Raw genomic sequence first — 23,500 nt, 5'->3', positions numbered from 1 at the left:
CGGCACCTGGTATGTGAAGGGCTTCCCCAGGCATCTGGGCAATGCTTCCAGGGTAGAAAAGCAATATATTTTCTTGCAATTTAAAGGTAAACTGACAAGGAGCACAAGGGAGAGGGAAGCACTATAAACATTGTAGATAAACAGTGACTGCTTTAGTGCTGACTGAGAATTCAGAAAGCATTGCAGGGCTGAATGGAGGAGAGTCATAATTGGATCCATGGCTAATTCTGCAGCAGTGAGGTGCAGTAGCAGCTAATCTTTCATATGTATAAAATGGAAAATTCCACTTCAGTCCAGTTCTGGTGCTAGATCTGCTTTAAATAGCTATTTTCTCCTCCATTAGACCTAATGACTTCATTACAGTTTCTTGCAATGTAAGGCACTGCTTGGAGCAAAGAGGGTGATTGGAGTATGGTCCTCCTCTGGTTTCATGGTTCAGGGCACCCTCCCAGGAGCAGAGTTTCACCATTTGGCCTGTGGGGGCTAGGAATCATAAGGGGAGTATTCTCTGAGAATGAGCCCAGGCTGAAAGAGCAAAAATTAATTTAGACTACATGTACTTATGGTGGAGTCTCTGTTTCCTAGACATCTGAGCTGTATATTCAAACAGACTGGACAGTTTCCTTCCCAGACTGATGTGGTGGTGCCAGAATTTCTCTTCTTTGACTTCTACACTACTTTTCCTTTTGACATGACAAACTGAGGCTCTAACTTGTGATCAGGCCAGAACTGCTCAGGCAGTTGGACTAGGTGATCATTGTGGGTCCCTTCCAACAGAAATAATGTATTTTATTGTATTGGATTCAATTCTATTTTATTCTGCTCTATCCTAGATCCAGGGTGCCATGTCCAGGGCTGGGAATCTGTGACTGTTGCTGGAGGCTTTTTTCAGCATCACCTGCCATCACAAAGATACACAAACTCTTGGCTGCATCTTCAAAGACTTCTGTAAGACTTCCTATGAAATGCATGTGGCTGGGACTAGAGCCTTGAGAATCTGCCCTAAGAAATCTAATAAGTTGTAATATTTATGACTCATTCATGTACAAAGCTATAGCCAGGATGCCAGTCTGAAACAATCTTGGAATCACCATTCAGCTGGTTTACAGAATAATCCAGTAACTCATGCAGTACTGACAGAACAGCCCAGGTATTTCAGGGGATTTTGCTCCATACATGCTTGTGATATTTTGGTATTTATCTATGCAAAGTCTCTGTTTTTCACACTGAGATTAAGTGGATGGAATCACTCATTTCAATCACTCTTACATTAGTAATAATCCATCTCTCCCCAGCAGGTTGATTAGGCACCCTGGATAAGGCAGCTGCAGGATCTGCTGTGACAGGAGGGACTGACTGCTGAAACACTGCTGTCCATGGAGGCAGCTCATTTGGGGAATGTCAGCAGTGCTGAGATGGAAAGGATGTGTTTGAGAGCTTAGGAGCTAATGAGGGGACACACTTCTGGCTACAAGAGAAAGCTGAGGACTTGGAGTAATTGTTGCTGTTTTTATTCCAAGTCACTGCTCTTTATTGGATTAGCCAGGCTAAAATCCCCTCTAAATTAATGCTCAGGAACAAAATGTTTGTAATAAAATAAATAATATTTATGTAATTAAATTTGTTTGTCTTCAAAATGTCTGATCTCCTTTGCTGTCACAGAGAGCCCTATTTTAAAAAGTGCTTACTTTGATACTACATTCAATTCCAGCCTATACAGCTTTAAGTTGTCACTGAAGTACTGAAACAACCATTTTATGCTTTTGTGAGGCAAACTAAATAAGAGACTTGTCTTGATCTACTCTGTAATATACAAATGGGGAAAAAATGTTTTCATCTGTGGTATTCATTGAGATACAGTGATTGCACTGACTCTAGTAATGGTCAGCAGCCAAATGACCTTCGGGGGAATGCCCTGGGATAGGACACGGAGAAGAGAGGTCTGACTTCCATCTTCTTTGTCATACTGCAAGGGAGGCAAGACTGGCCTTCCTCAGAGCCATTTTATGAAAATTGGGTTTTTATTTGCAAAGCCCTCTGAGAGCTGTCAAAGGAACTTGCCCACCCACTTGCATCTGTGTAAAGATCTGTGCACAAAAGATGGTTCAAAAGGAATTTGAAGTCCCCAAGAGGGGGAGATCTGAGGTAGCTATGGGGTCTCAATGGGTCAGTGGAGGGAATTCCAAATGGACCAGTAAGCAAAACAAATAAAGCCAAACCAAGCATCTGTTAGGCAGGTTTTAGTAGATTCCAGTACTTCTAGAGAGGATATTACCCAATCAACAAAGAGATAAACATTTTCTGGATGTGATACCTGACTTTGAGGGCATAACAAATTAAATAAAAAAGTAGATTAGCTCACATATCACATGGGGCAGAAGGTATTTAATTTATTGAGCCTCTACAGATTGCATCACATTTTGAAATTTAGAAGAGAACTTATAGTCTAGATTGAATCTGACTGTACTTCATGCTAAAAAGGCTGATTACATCCTAAGAAGGGCAGTTTGATATGTTTTCATAACAATATTTTATTAGTGTTAATAGACAGCCAAATGCTAAACAGAAGATTAATTGAATCAACCGTCAGGGAAGAGCTGAAGTTTGGCTGGGAAATCCTTAATGATCAAAATACAAATTGTGCAGCACTGTCAGTGATAAAGACCCATAAATATTTCTGGGTGCAATATTTCTTCCTCTTATGAAGAAAAGAGATGTTCTTAAATTTAAACAAAGGGGAAAATTGGGAAGGAAGAGTCTTAGTAATAAAAAGGCAGAAGGAGGAGGCATGACAGGCTGTGGGAATAGTTTGCATTTTCTCTAGAGAGATGGTTTTCAGTGTTGTGAACATCTGGTGCCTTCAGTGTTTTGCATTACTGAAGTTCTGGATTCTGAGCTACCAGTGGTCATTCATGACAAAGTACTTTTCTGATGCCTTCAGAGTGATTTGTAGCCCTGAAGAAGCTCCTTGGTACATGCAGGACACCTGCCTGTGATGCTTGAGAGGAACATTAAGCTGCTGTTTCTGCACAAGGGAGTTGCAGCCCATTTTCCTCCTCAGGGACAGTGTGTGCAGTACCTCTCATGGGCCATGATTTGCTGATTGGAAAATTCTGCTAAAAATACGAACCTCTTCACTCCTTCAGAGCTTGGACATGCAGTTACCAACCACCCCAAAAGACCAAAAAAGATGGAACTTTGTAATTATCAGACCAAAATCCAGTGCTATTGTTCAGCAGTCACCAGCAGTGATAACAGCTTTGGGTTGGGCAATGGAGTTGGTTCAAAGCATGAGGGATGGCAGAATCCAGCCCATAGAGGCAATCCAACCTGCATTTTTCTCCAGATATGTAAGAAAATTTGGGGTTTTGGGGAAAAAAATGTTGCTGCTTAGAAAAGCAGACTTTTAATTTCCTTAATTTTGATCAGGTGTTTTTGTTAAAAGTTAAGGCTTATATAAAATTCTTATCCTGCAGAAAATATTTTCTCCTCAGATCCAATTTCTACTCAAATTTCCTCAGCAGAACAACTTCAGGCCTTGCATGGCAGAGGAGTAACACCTATTAAGCTTCAGTGGCAGGAGTGATTAGCTTAGCAGAGATGTCACAGGGCACCTGGCTTGCAGGCATGTGTGTGGAGTAACAATTCAGAGACAATCAGGTAAAGCCCAAAATAGGCAACTTCTTGATCAATGAAAGAACCCACTCAGAAAATTAAATTGCTAAAAGTCAAGCTTGGTCATTCATCTTCTATAGAGCCTGATGGAGCAGAAAAAGCAATAGAAAAGAAGCTCTCTGCCCTCTGAAGGCCTGTTCCCTGCTCCCTGCTCTGCAGGATTTCCTGCTAAGTGCCCTCTGTGCAGCTCCTGCAGGTGTGTGAGTCTGTGTTGGAGCAATTTAATTGCCCATCCCAGAAAGAGTGGTAGAGATGCTGTGTCCCTCACCTAGGGGAAGCTCTGGGCTGGTGCAGGCACTTTCCTCTCCTGATCCTGACAGAGAGGCCAAAGGGACCCTGAGCAATGCACCCACTTCTCCTGTCATGATAGAAGAACTTCCAAGCCTTGAATCTCAGAAACTTCTGGGGGGGAGGAAAGGAGCAGAAATGTAGTGAAGAGCCAGCAAAGCCTTTTGAGGCCTGGCCTGGTGATGGAGGGGACACAGTGGCACAGTCTGCTGGCCTGCCTGCTGCCCAGCTGGCCCTCCCTCTCTCTGGGATGGGCGTGTGGGACTCTGGTGCTCACCGGCCTGCTTGCTGCACTGGGAGTGTGGTGTGGAACAGCCACCCTGAAGGACAGCTGCTTGCTCCCTCAGTGTCACAGTCAGTCAGTGTCCATTGGCTCCATTGGGATGGAGAAGAGGGATGATGGATGCGCTCTTCAAATATATGAATATTTATACAAAACACAGATGCATGAATGAGTTATTGCAAGGGAATGGAGTCAGGTCCTCCTCCAAATGTGTGCCTGTTTGTACTCTGGCATGAAAATGGGGGTGTTACTTTCAGTAATTTTTCACTCAGTGCCAGCTAAGGTACCTCTGTACACTGCTGCACTCAGAGCACAGATGTGTCTTCACTCTCCAACTCAATGTCTTTTCAACACACAGGGCCCTTGGGAGCCCATGGAACACTTTTTGGGAAGCTGTGAAAGCTGATGAGAACAAGCAAGCTTGTACATACCTGCAGCAATCCTTGTGTTTGATGTTTCTGGAGGAGGCTTTCTGCCAACAGGACAGACTGGCTGCCACCTCCTTTGGGATGTCTGCTGGGGGTCTGCCTTTGTTCTTTGTGTCCATGTTTTGTGAGAAGAACATGACAGAATGGGGATTTACACAATAGTAAATGTCTCCCTGCTTTAAAAAAAATAATTAAAAATTCAAAAGGAAAGTTCTTTTGGATTGAAACCAATTGTTAAGGGAGGAATAAAGGAAGTTGTTTACAAAGTGTGGGTCACTGGTTGACAAGAGAAGAGAAAATAGAATTTATGTAATAGTTCACATAGGTCACACTGTTCAAATTTCAGATTGTGACTGTTCAGAGGAAAATTTTATCAGCAAACTGTTTGCAGAAGGATATCCAGATATTGGGGTTTGTTTGGATAAGAAATAATGAGAAATCTTCTTGCATGAAGAATTAACGATCCTAAATGAAGAAACAATGTCAAGTCAGAACATCAGCTGCTCAACTAATTAGCTTAATGGATTTGGCTCTCTCTAGAGAAGAGTGGTTCTGCATCATTTTTCCTTGTGGTTTTTTGCTTGTTTGTCTTGCTATTGTTGGTTCTTTTTAACTCCACATTTGAGCAGTGTTAATTTTAATCTGATTTTTCTGATTCTGTGTTGTCTCAATACCTCAAAACTTCTGCAAAACATTTTCACATACAACAAAAAACCAAGCCCTGCTGACATTAGACCATAAGACACAGTTCAAGTTTTATGCCTGTTTGGGCAGTGGAAGCCTAAGAGGCTTTGCCAATTTTGCTGCATATATTCACATTTTGACCTTTCTTTTTATGAAACTGAAAAATATAGCAAAATTGATTTTCACATCTTCAGGGTAGATAATTTTCTGATTGAAATGCTTCTCTGAGGCAAGTTCCTTTTTGTTTTATGAACTTTCTCCCCCAGCTAGAAAGAAAAATAGAAACCTTCCTGTCCTATCTGGTTTGGACAAGCAAATCAAGAAGGGATGCAGATGTTTAGAATGTTTACCAGAAAATGCCAGCATATATGTTCTCTTTAGGAAAGTTAGGAAAAGGTACACAGCCTTTGAACTGCATCATCCATTGAAAAAGAAATATGTTTCTTCCAAAAAGGAAAAAATGCCAAGGAAAAAAGCAGCAAGAAGAGGCAGTAATTTCCACCACAAAAAATTAAAGTGACTGAATAAGGCAAGTAGTCAGGTGATGTCAGAAGAGCAAAACAAGAATCAAGCAGTGAAACACAGCAGAGCACATAGGGAGGGCAGTACATCTAGTACTGCTGTGGAGATCCCATGTTTACAGAACATTAATCAGGCAGTGATTGATTTTAAGGAAAGGCTGAGTACTGTGCATAAAGGAGCATTGCTATAATAATGCAGATAAACTGGCGCCCTGGAACCTGTTTGGAGAAGTGTTCTGTGTTTCCCTAAATAATGGAGATAAGGTAATGAAAAGCTCTGGGATGCTGGAAGCATCCTTGGGCTGAGAGCACAGGGCTGTGCAGGAGCAACCACAGCCACATGGACAGGGAACAGAGCAGATGCAGGCTCAGAACTGCAGCAGTTTTTCTTTCCTGACAGTTTGGTGAAAGGAGAAAAAAGTGTCTTTGCTGTCAATAAAACTGAAAATCCTTTGCTCCAGTTGGAGGTGACCTTTTACAAGGTGAAGATAGCAGCTCATTTCTATGAATGGAGCAGATTTATGGCAGTTGCTCTATTTTGAATGAAGTAGCACAATTCCATGGGAGGGAAAATTGAAGCATGAAATATTAGTGGGGCAAGACTGTGCACTATTTCTGTTCTTTGCTGGCAATCAGAAATTGATAAGTTACCCATAAGACAGTTCTTTCTTTCATTACCTTGGGGCTTTATAGTGAAGAAAAAAATTGCTATATACCATCTATAGAATATGTAAAGTAGGAAAAAAAGTCACTCATGATAACAGAATCAACCAATAAAAAAAAAAAAAAATCAAAATATTGAACAAAAGAGGAAAAGGAAATGAAAAGAGAACTAAATTTTGAAGTGTGGTTTCAGTTCTGTTGCCTCAATCATTTGAACTTAGTGACTGGAAATGGAATCAGACAAATGACTTTTTGCCAAGTTTACCCTTTCCTACACCCACTGCCAGTAAACCTAGGGTGCATGTTCCAGTGGGAGCTAAGGGGCTCTGCCTCAGCAGTCACATTTGCCTTCAGGGAGGTGGTTGCTGCATATGGAAATAATTAGTGCCCTGGGGAACTGGAAAAAAAATTTCTTCTGACTCAAGCAGATGCTCTTTGTGAGCCCTGCATCAATGTCTCCAAAATAGCTGTCTCAGTTTGCCTCAACTTTGAGACTCAATTCACCAATGCTGGCTAGGAGAGTGAGCAGTCACACTCTGTGACCCATGAGGGGTAATGCACAGTCAGCAGGAGATGGTTTGTCTGTTACCCCTTTCACAGGGGTGAAACCAAGGCTTTGATGTTCCACAGATCCCACAGGATATCCACAGCTAGGTCTCTCCACTTGTCCAAACCCGTAAAGTGCAAGCTAAATCCAGAAAACCTCTATGTTTAAAATAAACAAACAAACAAACAAAATGAAATTCTCTCTGATATTATATCCATGTAGGCAATGAGCAAAGAAGAAACCAAATGGTGGCATGAGCTGCAGTGCTGTGTCTGGAGATGAATTTCTGGGTACCTGCAGTCCATTGGAGCCTGACATCATCCACAGCCTCCTGTGCCACTGGGGAAGGAGAGCAGAGCACATCTCTGCAGCCCCACACAGGTACCCACAGCCTGCCAGCTGACCTGGGGAAAAGCTCCTATCAACTCCCTGATTCCACACAGCTGGCAATGTCTCCTGAGGCACTGTTGGTTTGTGATGCACATGGTGCCCGTCATGGTGTTCTTAAAGGTAAGAGAGAGGTTTTAAGTTTAGTCTGAAATTGTGGAACTTAGCTAAAAATCTGTCTTTTTGTTGGGTTTGTGTGAATGACAGAGATGAAGAACCAGGAAAAAAAAACTTCCTTTACCAGGCTACTTTCAGATTTCAAAGACCCAGTAGCCTGTTTCCTTTATTCTATCAGTAAAACTGATGCCCTGAAAGTTGTACCAAGAATGCACAGGCTGGCCTAGTGCTCGCCACTCAACATCAATCCAGAGAGGAAGACATGATCTGCACCATGGGTTTCATCAAAGCGGGACAATTTTCCCTGCAGTGCTTTTCCAGAGCTGTGACTTTCTCTAAGGATGGCTCCATGCAGCACAAGGGGCTGCAAGGCTGAGCCAGAGTGGTCAGGTGGAGAGTGCTGAGGGATGCTCATTGCTCAGCTCTGTTGAGTCAAATATTCAAATAAAAACAATTAGCATCCACTGAGAAAAATCACATTTAATTAGAAGGGAATGAAATGAACATGCAGAATAAAAAGGAGACCAGAACTTCTGCAGAAAGGAAGTTGAAGCAATCCATCTGAGAATTCTCTGAATGATTATTATTAATAACACTGAGCACTTATGTGGCATTTTTTGGGTCAAGTTCATTGCTGTAAATCTTCACAACAAATGCAGAATGTAGGTTTTCTTCAGCATCCAAACGTCATGTCTAATGTATATTAGTTCAGTATCACTATCATATGATAAGGGGGCCAATTCTGTCTTGTTATTGAAGGGCTTTCCCCTCTAGCCTGCAAATTATAATCTCACCACTTATGTATCACTTGTGTCTGTTTCATGGCATATGAAGTATGGAATAAAATGTACTAAATTCTAATATGGAATAACTTTTCATCTCCAATGTAGTTTTCAAATATGTTCTTTCATGCAAAAGGATATTTTAGACAACTATTTTATAATTTGGTTTCAACAAACATTATGTTCCCTACTCCAAGCCCCAGAACTCTGTGTGAAACAACTCACTCTCTTTAGTCTGGAAAGCCTGATCATGAACCCAGAAGCAGTCAAGGTATTACACCAGCCAGGTCCATGGGAAAGCAGGCACTCAAACAAGTACATTTAATGTACCACCCTGTAAAACCCATGAACCACACAACTCTGCTTCCCCTCCTCAGCTCCTCAGGTCTGGCAGCTTCAGCAGATCCTCAATCATTAGCAGCCACGATCATCTGCTGGGCACTGCACTTTCTGCAACACCTTTGAAAATTACAATTCCCCCCTCTGATCTAGCATCAAGAGTTTGCGGCTTCAGCTGGTGATCTATTTCATTCACACACATTACTTGCAGTCCATTGTCTTAATTCAGTTACAGTTGAAAATTAATACAGGTCAACGCAAGATTTTATGTAATGATTGTTTTCCAGACACACTCTGGAGGCTGATGCTTAATCTGACAAAGTATCCTGAAGCAGATCTCGCCAAGTATAGAGAAGTTGTTTGTGTAAGCAGGAGGCCAGTTAACAGGTCGGAAAAACAATTGTGAAACAGCTATTTTAAAAAAATCCGTTCATGCTACAAATAGCACTGACAAGAACATTCCTGGAATAAAGGTGTATTTTCCTGGTGCTTGAGTTTGAAATGTTTGGGAAAAGGTGGGTTGGTAGCTAGTGTATTTTAGATTTTCTATTTTTTTAAATTTTATTTTTACTTTTTTTATTTCTGCTGATTAAATGCAAGTCCAGGCAGAAAATCCCTGAAAAGACAAAGCCAAAGTGAGTGCTGATTGTTTCTGAGCTTTCCCGAGCTGATGGAGTGTCATGTTGTTTTCAGCTGCTCGGTTCCCTTGGAGAGAGGGCATGTCTGTGCAGTGTGAGCTGAATTCAGGTGACACTGACAGACTGCAGCCATCAGAAGGGTCGAGTTGGCTTTTGGGGCAGCTCTGGTCATTCCTGTTGACAGCGTGTGAGCAGCCAGGCTGGGCAGACGTGCAGCTCCAGCCCTGGGGCGAGCGGCTCGAGGGGTGTTCGCTTCCTTACGCTTCCAGTTCCTTCCCCTCGTACCAGAAACTGCTCAAAACAGGAGGAAAAACTGATTTGAAGGGGTATCCTATGGCTGCTGCCGTCAACTAGGAAAGAATAAGGATTGTAGGGAGAGGGGCTTCATGCTCTAATGTATTTGCAACCTCCATTGCCATGTTCACCTCAACAATGAAGCGCTGCCCTTGCCAGAACCTTGGGCTCCTCTCCCATGTGCTCTCCAGACCCCCCTGAGGTCCCAGTTGAGGTTTCTGTCTCCAGAGAGAGAAGCTGAGCCTCTGAGCAGCCATGGCCCCACAGCTGCTGGGAAAGCTTGTGCTGTGTGTTGTTCCAGGCTGGGAGTGAGGGGAAGCACCGTGGGCTCTTTGGGTGTCCCCTCAGTGGGCGCCTCACCAGATTGTGCAAGTGACCTCAAAGGAATTGTCTGCCCAAGAATTATTATTTTCAGAATAACATTCATCTAGGCAGGCTGAACTAAATTGTATCCACACACACACACATACACACACACATACACAGAAAAGGTGTTTTCATCACATTCACGACATTGTATACTTCCTAAATTTGTACAAACACAATTTTTTTTGTATTAATTAATTGGCTGTGTTTGCCAGAATAAAGTTGCATTTTCTTCACAAATTTGTATGAATATGCCCAATTTTGGATGGACTGTTTGTATTCTGGTTATTGATTATAATCACCTGATTTTAAATTATTTTCTACTAAGAAGAGTATCATACATCACTGGAGTGGATACAACCCACCCTGCCAAACTGCCTGAGTGCAGCAGCATCTCCCTCTCAGCATCAGTAAATTCAGACTCTCTGAGCCTTGTCCTATGCTACAGCAGTTGCCCCTGTGTGACCAAGGAGAACGGGGCTGTTCCCCCAGGCACAGGTACTTATTTCAGGGTAAGATGGTTTGCCATCTGGAGTTGCTATCTTTCTCCATTGAAAACAAGGTTCTGGAGAGCTTGGAGATATTAAACACTACATTTTTTTCAGTTCGGTTAAAATTAGATGAGAGGAATCCTGCCTCAGGTGCTTAGGCTTCATAAGTCACAGGTGTTTAAAATAAACCTCTTCTCCCCTATAACAACTGACAGTGCACTATTATTGATATTCCTCAAGGTACTGACAGCAGAATGGAACCAATTCAGATCACATGGGGCTGCCAGAGAATCTGTCATCATGTTTAGACATCAGCCAGCACAGTAGAAATACCAAATGGGAATTCATCACAGGACTCATCTTGGTAAGTCAAAACTCCTTAGACTCTCTAAGGGAGTGTTGAATTTAGAGCATTGTTCAAATTTATGATTGATTAGTTTCCTGTTTGTACACTAAATAGCATTTCAGAAAATACTTTTTTTTCCCCTTCAGAAATTATAAATTTTAATTCTAAAATTGCTTGGCTCCATCTGGTATCTTATCAACACAATTCCAACACAACATTACAGTTACAAAAATAAACTTCTGTGCTTTTCCCCATGCATATTACTATGGAGTAGTTCTGCTGCTTTTAGTAGGGCCATTAAAGGCAGCATGTGACCTTGGGGACACCATACAATCTCTTTTCTGCTAAGGTCTGTTTCTACCAAGATAAGAGCAGCAAACTTCCTTGCTGAGCACCAGTAATTTTAAACTAAATTTACAAAGCTTTTGATTTTCCAAAAGTATAGTGTTAAAAAATAAATGAGCTGAATTGCTTTTATTTAGCTCTACCCCTGAATTTAGTCACATATATTGAATAGTTCTTGAACAAGAATTGACTGATATTCAGTATCTTAATTTTAGTTGGAATGGTAGAGATGAAGCAGTCTCACCTCAGACAGGTTTTTCAGTGGACTTTTTATCCAGGATAAATGGCCTCTGAAGAAGGGAAACCATGAGTTTCCAGAAGCTTGTAACTGATGATGAAAGCATTGATCTTCTTGTCAAATTTAATCCCAATTCCAAACACCCAAGGAATTAGAGATTCTCAATAAAACAGTCAGAAGTTACTTCTAGGTTTTGTTTCAGTATTTTCTTCCCCCAATATCATTCTTGGAAGCAACAGGAGTGTTCTGCAACTCCTGGACAAATGCAAAGGTCAGCTTAAAGCAGAGTGTTAGCATGGAAAATTTCAGTACAAACTGTTCACACCTTTGTAGGTTATAGGCACACTAAATGCTGGGTCTTCAAATAGAATGACTCAAGGAAAAGTACCACTGTATCTGGCATCCACATGTAGTGTATGCACTTTTTGGGATTTTACCATCCAAACTTGGTCCTGCACGATAGTTAAGATGAAGATGGGGTAGGTGTGATGCATTCCTGGGAAGTTTTACAGGTGAGTTTTCAGCTCCAGAGATTTTCTGCGCGGTCATTGCAGGAACACCAGAGGCACGTATCTTGCCAGAAGACTTTTACTTGATGATTCCTGATGCTTTCTTCACCTGCCTCTAAAAGTTTCCAAAGGAATGACTTTGAGCAATCCAGACCTGTGTCTGTCAAAGCTGTTTTGTCTGCCAGCCAGATGGTCGATAGGTGAGGGTGACCTGCTGCTTCCAGGGCAATTTCCCAGGGACAAGACAAATAGCATTTCTTCCCCTGGATCCAGAGGTCACCAGAGACAATGCGTTTAAAGTAAGCAAGCCTCTGAGACATCCTTGTTTGAAATTCCACCTGAAATTCTTGTGTTATAGTTATTATTGTTATTGTACCCAGTGTTTAACGGCACTAAGCTATCACCCCAGCAGCCAAGCAGCCAGTATCTATCTCCATTTGTGGGCACAGAGCCATGCACCTCGTGTTGTGCTGCAGGGATCCGCTGCTGGTGGCCAGGGTGGGCAGGGCAAGCAGGGGGTGCTGGGCAGGGGGCTGTGCAGTGCCTTGCTGTGCATGAAACAGGCACAATGAGGGGCTTCCTGCTCTCCAGCCTCTCCCTGTCCCCTGAGTGGGCCGTGGGTCCAGACAGGACCTTCTGCTGTGTGGGTTCAGTGCCAGGACCTTGGCATGGGGTGATGATTTCAGCTACCTCAGTGTGGTAGGGGCACCTGGCTTTCATGGACAGCTGCTTATGAAAATGTTCCCATTTTGCTCCTGAATGCCTGCCTGCCTTCAGCTACCTCTGGAGAGGTGAGCAGATGGGTGATCAGGTGCATTTATGTTTTAGTCCCTTGTTAAAAGGAAAACACAGGCTTTGAAATATTCTGTTTTTAGCAAATGGCTACAAATAAGGTGTGAAGCCCACAGCCAGGATATGACCCTCACTGTCCCCTTTGTACTTCTCTCACCCTCATGGTACCTCCTGCACAGCCTCCTCCTCTCCCCCCTTTATTTTTTTAATTTTCTGGTAGGCGTATCAATTAGATGAGAGCTTTTCCTTTTAAACATTGGGATTTTCACTCAGCCTGCTAAGGCTGTCAGGTCTCGTTTGCTGCTGAACAGTTCATGCTTTGGTGCTGGACAATGCATGAATGTTTAAATTGCCTGAAATGTCTAATTGAATTATCCTCAAATTACAAATCAAAATAGGGGAGGCTGTCTCTGGCTCACAGGCTCATTCACTGGGATGTGTCTGCCATGCTGCTGCTTTTCTTTATATTTTCTTTTCTGCTTCCGACTAGGCCTGTGTTAAATGAAACTTAAATCCTGAAAGCATTTCTGTTTGCGTGTGCAGGGGGAAGTGATGCCCAACCTAAAGGGAAATTTATTCACGTTCCGCCTCTGAGTTCTCTTTGTGCTGCACAGAAATGAATTCATGAAATTTCTATCAAGGCATAGCAAAGGAAAACAGCCAGCTGCTATTTGCAAAGAAACTTCCTTTCTCTTTCAGCCACAGTGATATATCATATAAAATACTTTCAGGCAGATATATATAAATACCATTTAACTATTTTTTTATGAGAGCTCACAGATTAAGGAAATCAACTGCCATAAAAAAGATTTGATATATCTAGCCAGCACACATGATAAAATCAGCTTCCTAAAGCCTTGCCACAATACAACAAGGGAGGGATTTAAACCTGTAGGATTTTCTTCTCTAAGTTCTTGGGGGAGGCAGAGCTGGGTCTGCCCTGTCCTGCACCATCCCCAGCACCCCTGGAGGCTGACCAGGACTCTTCTCAGTGCAATCATGCTTCCTTTATGGATGTAATACTTTTTATAGAATTTTATAATACGTGATACAGGGGGTTTAAGAACCCACATCCAGCCTCAATAATTTTGTTACTGAACCTTAACTTTCCCAATGACTGCCTGAAACAAGGGCTCAGAGTGGGTGCTGGTGCTGCACACTGTGTCCAGCACTTGCACCAAGCCTCCTCTCCTCAGAAAATATCCCCTGAGGGACATGATCAAGGCACTGCTGCCTCCCCTGTGGCTCCCAGCACATCCCCAGAGCTCTGTGTTGGCTGCTCAGGTGAGGAGCCCATGCCAGGGCTCACAGCTCTGCCTGGATCTCACACCCACACGGGCTGGGCTGGCAGGACCCTCAGCCTAACCAGAGAAATGCCAATCCCCATGGATATACCAAACTGGGGCTGGGCTGGCAGGACCCTCAGCCTAACCAGGGAAATGCCAATCCCCATGGATATACCAAACTGGGGCTGGGCTGGCAGGACACTCAGCCTAACCAGGAGAAATGCCAATCCCCATGGATATACCAAACTGGGGCTGGGCTGGCAGGACACTCAGCCTAACCAGGAGAAATGCCAATCCCCATGGATATACCAAACTGGGGCTGGGCTGGCAGGACATTCAGCCTAACCAGGAGAAATGCCAATCCCCATGGATATATCAAACTGTGCCATGGGGCAAGACAGAAGCAGCAGGACAAGAGTTTAAATGTTGCAGTGAGTGCCTTTGTTTTAACTAAAGCCAAAAGTAAAACAAGTTCAGAAAATGCCAGCTACCTTGATATTAATATTCTTAGTATTTTTTTCTGAATACTAAAAAACTTATTTTCAGGCCACTTTCAAGGGCTACTTCTCTGTAGACTCAGAAAACTTTTTCTGTGCTATAAATATGGTTGAAAACATTACAATTATGAAAGAACCTTAAGGAAATGGCATAGATAAAATCTTTATTAATGGAATATCAGCTCTGAAGGGATATTTTTGATAAGAAAGAAACTTATATTAATAATAAAAATGTTAACACTGCAGTAATTGAAGATTAATACATACTATAACATCAGTTGTCAGTTGTTTTTTGTTGTTTTCTTTTTCTAAAATATTTGATTGCTTTGTGCTCAAGGATTATATCTGCATGAATCAAGCATGCCCAAATAAAAGCATCTTTCAGAAATGGAAAAAGTTCTGATTTGGAACTAATTGTACTGGGCATCTTTTAAAAAGATGTAGACCTTGGCAACACATGCCCAGATGAAACCAGTGAAAAGCACTTCGTGATTTTATATTAGCAGAATCACAGAATCCACATCTCTCTCATTATAATTTCTCTCTCCCTCTCCAAATGATATTAAACCCTAGTAATCCAATTTCTCTCTGGCTATAGCACTGGTTCCCAGTGGTGGGATGGTGAAGGAAGAGCACATCAGGCAACATCAGGCTCTTCAGCACAGCAAAGTTGTGCTCATATTATTTAGCAAGGTTTTCAGCTGTACTCAAGACATAACCCTGGTTTCAGGTTTGGAGCTCTTTTACTGTACTCTAATCAGATTTGCACCCAGTCCTCCCATTGCTTGTTGTGACCATCTCATCATGACTAGAGCGAGACAAGAGCTCAGCCAAACAGCAGTGAATTTGGGGCTGACAGGGTTAGTAGGATTTGAGGGACCACACCAGGGTGTGCCCTGCTCTGCAAAGTGACATTTTTCTGCCTCTGCACACTGAGGGTAAGGATGTTGATCCAACAGTTTTGATGCCTGAAGCAGGTGTCAATGCCTTCCAGAGGCATTTTCTTTCTCAGTGGTCACATAGAGATTTTAATGTGGAAGTTTTCTTCTGCAAAACCTGTCAAATATTTAAACCTGACAGATACCATAGTCTGTGGCATAATGGCTGTTGCTGTGATTCATTAAACTGACCCCCAACCACTTTGCATCATAGAATCATAGAATTGTTTAAGTTGGAAAAGTCCTCTAGGATCATCAAGTCCAACCACTTATCCAGCACCATCACATTCCCCACCAAACCATGTCCCCAGGTGCCTCATCTATGTGTCTTTTAAATAATTCCAGGTTTACTGACTCTACCACTTCCCTGGGCAGCTTCTTCCAATGCTTGACAACCCTTTAAAGGTAGAAGTTTTTCCTAATATCTGATCTAAAACTCCCCCTAGGGCAACTTGAGGCTCTCTCCTTTTGTCCTATCACTTGTTCTCAGTGGAAAATGACCTCCATATTTCTAGAACCTCCTGTCAGGTAGTTGTAGATAGAGATAAGGTTTCCCTGAGCCCCTCTTTCTCCAAACTAAACATTCCCAGCTCCTTCAGCTGCTCCTCATAAGACTTGTGAGGCTTCAGACCCTTCATGTTCCTGCTGTGCTGGATGATTTTTATTACTCTGTCTTATTTAAGATTTTTTTCCAAACTGGGACATGAAACAATTTCTAAGGTACCAGGAAAAACTATTAGGGAATAATGTCCTGGGAACTAAAGACAACCAGAATGCTTCCCTATTTAAATAGAATTCTCCCCTCCCAGGGCAGGTGCTAGCTGAGCTCGCTGGTACCTGGCAGTCCCTGAAGAATTACTTCAGCCTTACTTCAATCATGTCTGGTGAATTTGGGTAACAAGAGAAGTGCCTGAAGAGGCACTGCAGCCATTCCCCCATTCAATGCTCTCAGCTACATAACCAACAGGACACAGCTAAGTTTTTACAAGTACATTTTTATTTAAAATAAAAATTAATTATGGTGCCTTTTTAAAATAGGGTACTGCACAATCTGTATATGCAACACAGTTTTTGGTACAGAACATACTTATTGAGCAAAATCCTTAAATACTAAATATACATTAATGGCTTGTTTGAGAAACATGACAACATTAAGTTTGATATTTTTTTCTCTTTAGTCATTTAACCACTGATACAGATTTCCTATAAACAATATTCGTTTTCATCTGTACATGTGGTACACAGTCAAGAAGGCAGATCTTAGAATATTTACATTCATGCATTGATTTAAACACACTATTTTGCAGTTTAAAATAATATATTTTTGTTTGTACAGGTGCAGGGAGTATAGTAAATACATATCTACCATAGGCCTGATTCTCCATTGCTTGGCAGCTTCAATGGTCATGACTGGGTTGGAGGAGGGTGTCCCCACTTTCTCCAGGTGCTGTGACCATGTAGTATGCAAGAGTGGACAACCAGGTCTCTGTATAGATATATATCAATATATTTATATTTTATACTTTGTAGAACTTTCCCCTTCCTTTCCATGTCTGTTTTTGCAGCATCTGTCCAAGGCAGAAATGCTTCCCTGGGCACACCACTGTGTCAGGTGTGGGACAGGAAGGGCAGCAGGGCTGGGGCTTCAGCTCCACCTTCCTGTCTTGTGAGGAATGAGGAAGCTCAACCCTTGGCAGCTCAGGCCCTTGAGGTGCATTCCCTGCCAGTGGTGATCCTTGAGAAGAGATTTGGAGCTGCTGCTCTCCCTCAGACTGGGGGCAGCAGTTTGCTGACTTTGGTGGTGGGCAGAGCACAGCAAGTACCTTCTGTGTAGGAACTGGCCACCTTCACATCTGCTGGGGATGTGACTATTTTGTCAATGGAGCTAAGCAGGTCCTTTCTACCCCTGATATTTTAGTGGCTAAAAGGGAACTCAAAATGCTTGTAAAGCTGCATTTTGGGTTGCCAGTTCCCCAGATGCGGGATCACTGCTTAGTGAAGTGCTTATGGATCTGGCCTTTCTCTTTGCATTTAATTATAGTACAGTAAGGAAGCACAGAAGCCTCTCTTACATAAGCTTTGTAAGTAGTCTGTGGAGTATTAAACACAACCTTAAACCCCAGCAGCAAGCCTCAGAAATCACTCCTCAGTGACATCCCCTGTCCAGCCTCCCTTTTCTGAAGAGTCGTGTCTGATTCCAGTACACTTTTCCCAGCACCTTTCTCAAGATCCCTTTGGTGCAATGTGCCCAACTGTACCTGGGCAGGAATCTGAAGGCAAAGCTGCCCCATGCAGGATCTCCCACCTCTCCCGCCATGCTGCCACGTGAGGGCTGAGAGCAAAGGGTCTGGGCAAGCACAAGAGCAGCTCTCAGCCCGTCTGCTGCTGCTTTTCTTTTATGCACTATAAAAGCACATGAGGAATGCTTGCTCAGGAACTATTATGGCAATTATGCGCCCGAGACATTTATCAGCATGTTGCATATATTGATACTGTACATCCACCTAGCAAATAAGCTGCTAGCTGTGTATTTCTCTCAAAATGCTGCTGCAGAGCTGGTACCTACTTTTATTGTGATTATACAGATGGGTAAACTGAGGCACAGAGAGGCAAAATCACTTGCTAGTAAATAGCAGATCAGTGGCAGAGTTGGAAATAGATCCTAGGCAGCATGTGCTGTGCCTTGCAATGCCCTGCCTCTTCACTCTCCAGGAAGTTTTTAAAGGTTATGTTTTCCTGAAGAGTTTTCATGGGCCCTAGGCTGGGTTTGCTTGTGGGTTATGTCATCATCAGGGTCTTCTCTAGTGAGGACATTTTATCACTGATACCACTGAAAATCAGTTTAGTGACCATCTCTTTTTACTCTTTTTTTGCAAAAACAGACATATTTTGATGGACATAATTACCTACAAATCCTTTTTGTGATTTTGACCTTACAGAACATGCCTTTAAAGCTGTATTAGGAAACAAATAAAATCAAAAACCTTTAGGAGAAAGTGCTAATCCTGAGCCCATATTATGCTCAACTTATCTGCATTCATACTTTATACTCTCAGATAAACATGCAACCAGTCTCAAACTATGCCACATTTCTACATTTAGGCTGAAACAACTGGAGTAAAAAAAGAAAGGCAAACATAGGTAACTACACCAAAATAAATGTTATAGCTTAAAAATATTCTAGAAATATACTTGCAATATTTTTATTATAGTATTTAGGGGCTAAGTGCTTTAGGCAATCGACATTTGGGATACTAGACTCAAATTGTAAATTGTTTAATTTTAATCCCACTTTGGATCTAAGGATATATCACTGTGTCTTGCACAAGCACACAACATTAATGTGGCTGGGAATGATCATACTTGTGGTTACTTGCCTCCTTTCACATTTGCAATTGCATTCACTTCCCAAGAAAGTCTAACTTTAAAAAATAATTTTATGCAGTTAAACTTCTACATAGTGATGACAGACTAAAAAGCTAAAAGAATAACTACATAAATTTCTCAAGAGCAATATATAGCAGCATTTCATTTTATCATTGAAAAGGTACTTGTATTTACATACACCCTCTTGTTTGACAGGTAATAGAAAACTGCAGATGGGCCTGAGCTGAGACTGCTGATTTGAACATTCCAGAGCTTTTTTGGGGAAGATCTGCAGAACATTGTCTTCCTCTACCATAACACCAAAGTCTGCATCCCAGGGACACATTACCCACGGGCCGGAATGCGCTCCAAATCCAGGTCTGATTTCTGCAGTTCAGGCACATCCTTGTATAAAACTGAAAGTATTGGTGTGTTGCAGTACTGAGGGACAACACAGCTGGGGCAGCCAGGTCCCAGAGTGAGACTGCATCCGTGCCTGGGAGTTACCCACAGACACAGAGACCGAGTGGTACCAAAGTTTTATGTCCAGACAAGATGCCAGGGTGTAAATTTGTCTTTGACTGCATCACTACTTTCAGCACAGAGGTAAATGGAGACATACAGGTGGAGATATGACACAAAGGAACGTGTTCAGGAGGTAGGGAAAGACCAGCATCTCAACTAGTCTCATCACCTTTATCCTAAGGGCTACTTGCTGAGTCTGACCTGAGATTCTATGTGAAATGTATTTGGGTAGATTCAGCTTTTCTTTAAATAATCTTCAAATCATGTAATGGAAAGTATACTGAACTGTATGCTGAACTTGGCTCCACTCTCAGCCTGAGCTCGGGAGAGGCAGAGACTGAGGTAATGTGGGCACAACCAGCTACCAGACCCTCAAAAGTGGTCCTACAAGCCAGACCTGCAATGTCCTCAGGGCATCAGTTCAGGAGACTCAACACTTTGAGGGAACAACACTAACCAGTGAAAGAAGAGAATTTCAAAGGGCTTCTAGTCCTTTCAGCACAATCCTGCCCCAACACTCACACCAAGATGTAAACAGTATCTTTCCTGTAGGAGTTTCCCTGGGGATTCAGCGTGAACACAAAGAAACAAGGCGTTTCACAAAGGAACACTTTTAAAGATAAAATAAAAGTGTGGCGCAAAAAAGGAGGCTAATTATGAAGTCATAATGTTTAAAGCACTTCTCTTTCAATAGCAATGCTAATTGCTAAAATCTTACATTTTAATTTCTTCTGCCTGAAAACTTCAGCCATGAAAGCTGCATAGTCACCAGACCACAGATAAATTTCGTGGGATAAGTCACAAGTTCAGGGCAATTTTGCTTGATTGTTTAACAGAAACCTTTGTTCCCTTTGTAATAACAAAATAGTAAGAATGAAGGGAATGAAGCATCAGCGTATGAAGCTGCACAGGCTGGAGAAGCACATAGGTGACACATCTCTCCATGTAGAGGGAGACACCTCCCATTTAGAGGGAGATACCTCCCTCTGACCCATCTGTGATAAACTACTGCCACTCTGGCAGATCACCCTCTCCTCAAAAGATCCTGCTCCAGAAGCTTTTTGTGACACTCAGTTCAAACACAAAAGTAGGGGAAGAGAGGAAGAAGAAGGAGTGGGAGGCATGGCAACATGGCTTTCATGGGATGCAGCATGCAGTGCTTATGCCTTTGCGAGGCCTTTCCTCTGGGCAGCCCAGGTGGGTGAGCTGATCCTCCCCTGGAGCAGCAGCAAGCCTGGAGAGCAGCCTGGTTTTCTCTTCTGGATCACTGATGCGTGCGCTGTTTCTGAAATGAAGTCCTTGGCCACAGAGCTCCCTTGGTTGCCTCATTTCACCCACCTTGCATACTCTGTGTGTGTGCTTTGAAAGTTTGCCACCTCCTGCGCTTGGCGGGCTCCCGGGGATTATACGACCGCATTGTTATCAACTGTTTTGTTGTTCTGGGAGGAGGTCATTGCATATTCCGACCGACTGGTTCCGTTCTCTTCTTTTCTCATTGGTTTCCTTGGGTGAGCCCACGTTTGGTGATGTACAGGCAGGGAAGGGAGAGAAGAAAAACAGAGATCAACATCCTCTTTGTCAATACAGATCAAAAGCCAGGACATGTAAGGTACATAATAATACCACCAAACTTCTGTCTATTTTTCCCTTTCTGAACACAGTCCAAAGCAGCAGCTAATTTTGTCAAGCATCACAGTCCACCTGCAAGGTGACATGTCTGATCCTAAGGTGTCATGATGTGGTTTTGGTGTCCCCATGCCAGTCTGTTAATGGATACAGGTGTCCCTGTTGCATGAGATGAAGGCTGCTGGAAGGAATGTCTTCCACTGCCACCTGCATCTCTGGAACACAGGCTGGGATGCTGGGCTGGGTGCTGGGTGGGCTCTGCCTTGGGGCAGTCATGACCTTCCTCCTCAGAGTGTCATATCATTCAAACTGGGATGATGACCAGTCATGTCCACCAAGGACCCAAGTGCCTCCCAGGTCATGAGAACACCACCGTGTTCAGTCACTAGGAGTGACCAGTGCAGGTATGTACACACCTGTGGTGACCACCCCAGACAATCTCCACAGCCAGTGGAGAAAAACAGGTGCTTTCAAACACAATTCAGAACAGCTTAGAGTGGATACCCAAAATATGTCAGATGCTTTGTGCCCAAGGCATTTGTGTTTCCCTGCACTGTCAGGAAAGGCAGGCTAGTCTGCTAGCCCAGATAGAGGTGGGGTTCTAGGGGTCTGAGCTAGAGACTGAAACATGGTGCCTGCTGTGACCTACCATACCCAGCACCATCGCCTTCTTGTTTTGTTTAGTGGCCACTCCTACTATTTGCTAACAGAGTCCAGGATCACTGCTAATTGTGAGAAAATTCAGGAAATTCTCAACAAGTGCAGAAAGCTATCAAGCATCTGTACATTACAGAGCAAAATATTTTATTTAGGATTTTATAGTTACTCTGAAAAGGGACACCTGAGCTTAAGTCCTATAACAGACCATGTTCCATGGACATGGAACAGAAAAAAAGCTTTGTGCTTTCCACACAGATATTTCAGACATGAGTGTCTTGAGTTTAAGGTGTTCCTGTGGGCAAAAAGAGGACCAGATACATATACTACAACAATCATTCTCTGCTATTGTTCTCATCAATGTTTAACAAAACAAACAACAATTATTACAAAATGGTTAATGATATTTGATTTCAGCAAAGTATTAATGAAAGCTCTATGGAGAGCGATTACAGGTAGGTAAATTTGTTTGCTTGCAATCTCAAAGAAAATACTTCTGATTGTGATATTTTGTGCCTCTACCTGGTAACAGTTAAAGCTTGTTAATATTAGTCATGATTGCAGCTATTAGAGAATGGAAATGGAAAAGGAGACTAAGAGTTAAGGAGACTGAGGGCTTTGATAAACTGTTTTTCAGTGCTCAACATGCAGCGCCTGTCTGAATCTGAAACAAGGTCACGGGGTCTTTCTTCTGAGACACTGAAAGCACACATCCACCACGCCACATCCCTGACAGGAAGAATGGGGAATCTGATGGCAGTGCTTATTTCTTGTCAGGGCAGGAAAAATGGAGTGGCTGTCTATACATCTCTGCTGCTTTCAAAAATTCTTTTGTTTTTCTTTTCTCTCAGTTCCAAACCTATCAGTAATTTACAAACGAAGACATTTTGGCCACTTTTACTTGCTGTTTTTCTCCTATTTACTCCTTCTTTCTTTGATCTCCTATATTTCTGCCCCTCTCCAGTTCCATTTTCTTTCCCTAACTAGACTTCTTCTTTCTTTATGTTAAAAAATGTCTTCCTCTCATTTTATCTACATTTTCTAGTAGTGATTTTAAGATGCAGTGCTTCAGTTGTCCCGAAATTTGCACTCTCCCTTCCCTGGGCTGGTGTCCCAGCACAGACCTGGGTGGTTTGGTGAGTTCTCTGTGCAGACCCTGCTAAACAGGTTGCCAGGGATGTCACACCACTGGCACTTGCATGCAATGGAAGAGTATTTTTTCAGAGCCTGCAAATAGGGGAATGGAGATTTTATCAAGGTTTTGCTTCTGCCTTGTCTATTGCTCAGGGTTGGTTAGTGCTAGCAAAACAAAGCACTCATTTTCCTGAGTCTCAATGAAAAGACTATTGTTAGATGCAAAAGTTCAGGCTTGGAGACTGCTCTGCTTAACTCCTTCTCTCCATTTGTTTTCAAATGCACAACAGGCAGGGATTTGGGGTCAGACTTGCCCCAGGTACATAATTTAAATCACTGGCTTGGCACACTGGTATGCACTTGTCACCATGATGAAATTGGCCCATGTATTTGGATAGACAAGGTCATTTTGGCTTGTTGTGATTTTTCAAGTGCCCTCTTGCATTAGGGCATTGGCTCTCTGTGTGCCTCTAGTTCTGAGCCACTAACTCTTTTTACTCCAGTTTTTGTTCACTGTTGAGATCCAAGCATGCAAAGTTTCTTGCACACCAAAGAGAACCCTTTTATCCTATTTTCTGCCTAATAAGCCAAATTGTGCATCATCTTCCAAAGTGTAATGCTCCGAGCCCCTTTTCAGATTATAAGATATGGACACACATTTATGCATTTCCATTCCAGGGCTGCTCTTGATTGGTTAAGGGATGTTTCAAATTAGTGAGGAAATGAGTAGGGAACTAT

At 42.6% G+C, this 23,500-nt stretch overlaps 1 protein-coding gene across 1 annotated transcript in view; it reads right to left on the bottom strand.

Moving 5' to 3' along the window:
* Positions 1–16,610: 16,610 nt before the first annotated feature.
* The window catches only part of PRIMA1 (proline rich membrane anchor 1), a 49,911-nt gene continuing 43,021 nt past the window's right edge, over positions 16,611–23,500 (bottom strand). Inside the window, exon 4 of the mRNA XM_063160062.1 lies at positions 16,611–20,848. Within this exon, the coding sequence (XP_063016132.1) occupies positions 20,749–20,848 (100 nt within the window). The 3' untranslated portion in view covers positions 16,611–20,748. The remainder of the gene's footprint in view (positions 20,849–23,500) is intronic.

This window comes from Melospiza melodia, chromosome 6 (assembly GCF_035770615.1).
Source record: "Melospiza melodia melodia isolate bMelMel2 chromosome 6, bMelMel2.pri, whole genome shotgun sequence".
NCBI lineage: Eukaryota > Metazoa > Chordata > Aves > Passeriformes > Passerellidae > Melospiza > Melospiza melodia.
Note: the sequence above shows the minus strand (reverse complement) of the source record. Positions and strands in the feature narration are given on the sequence as shown.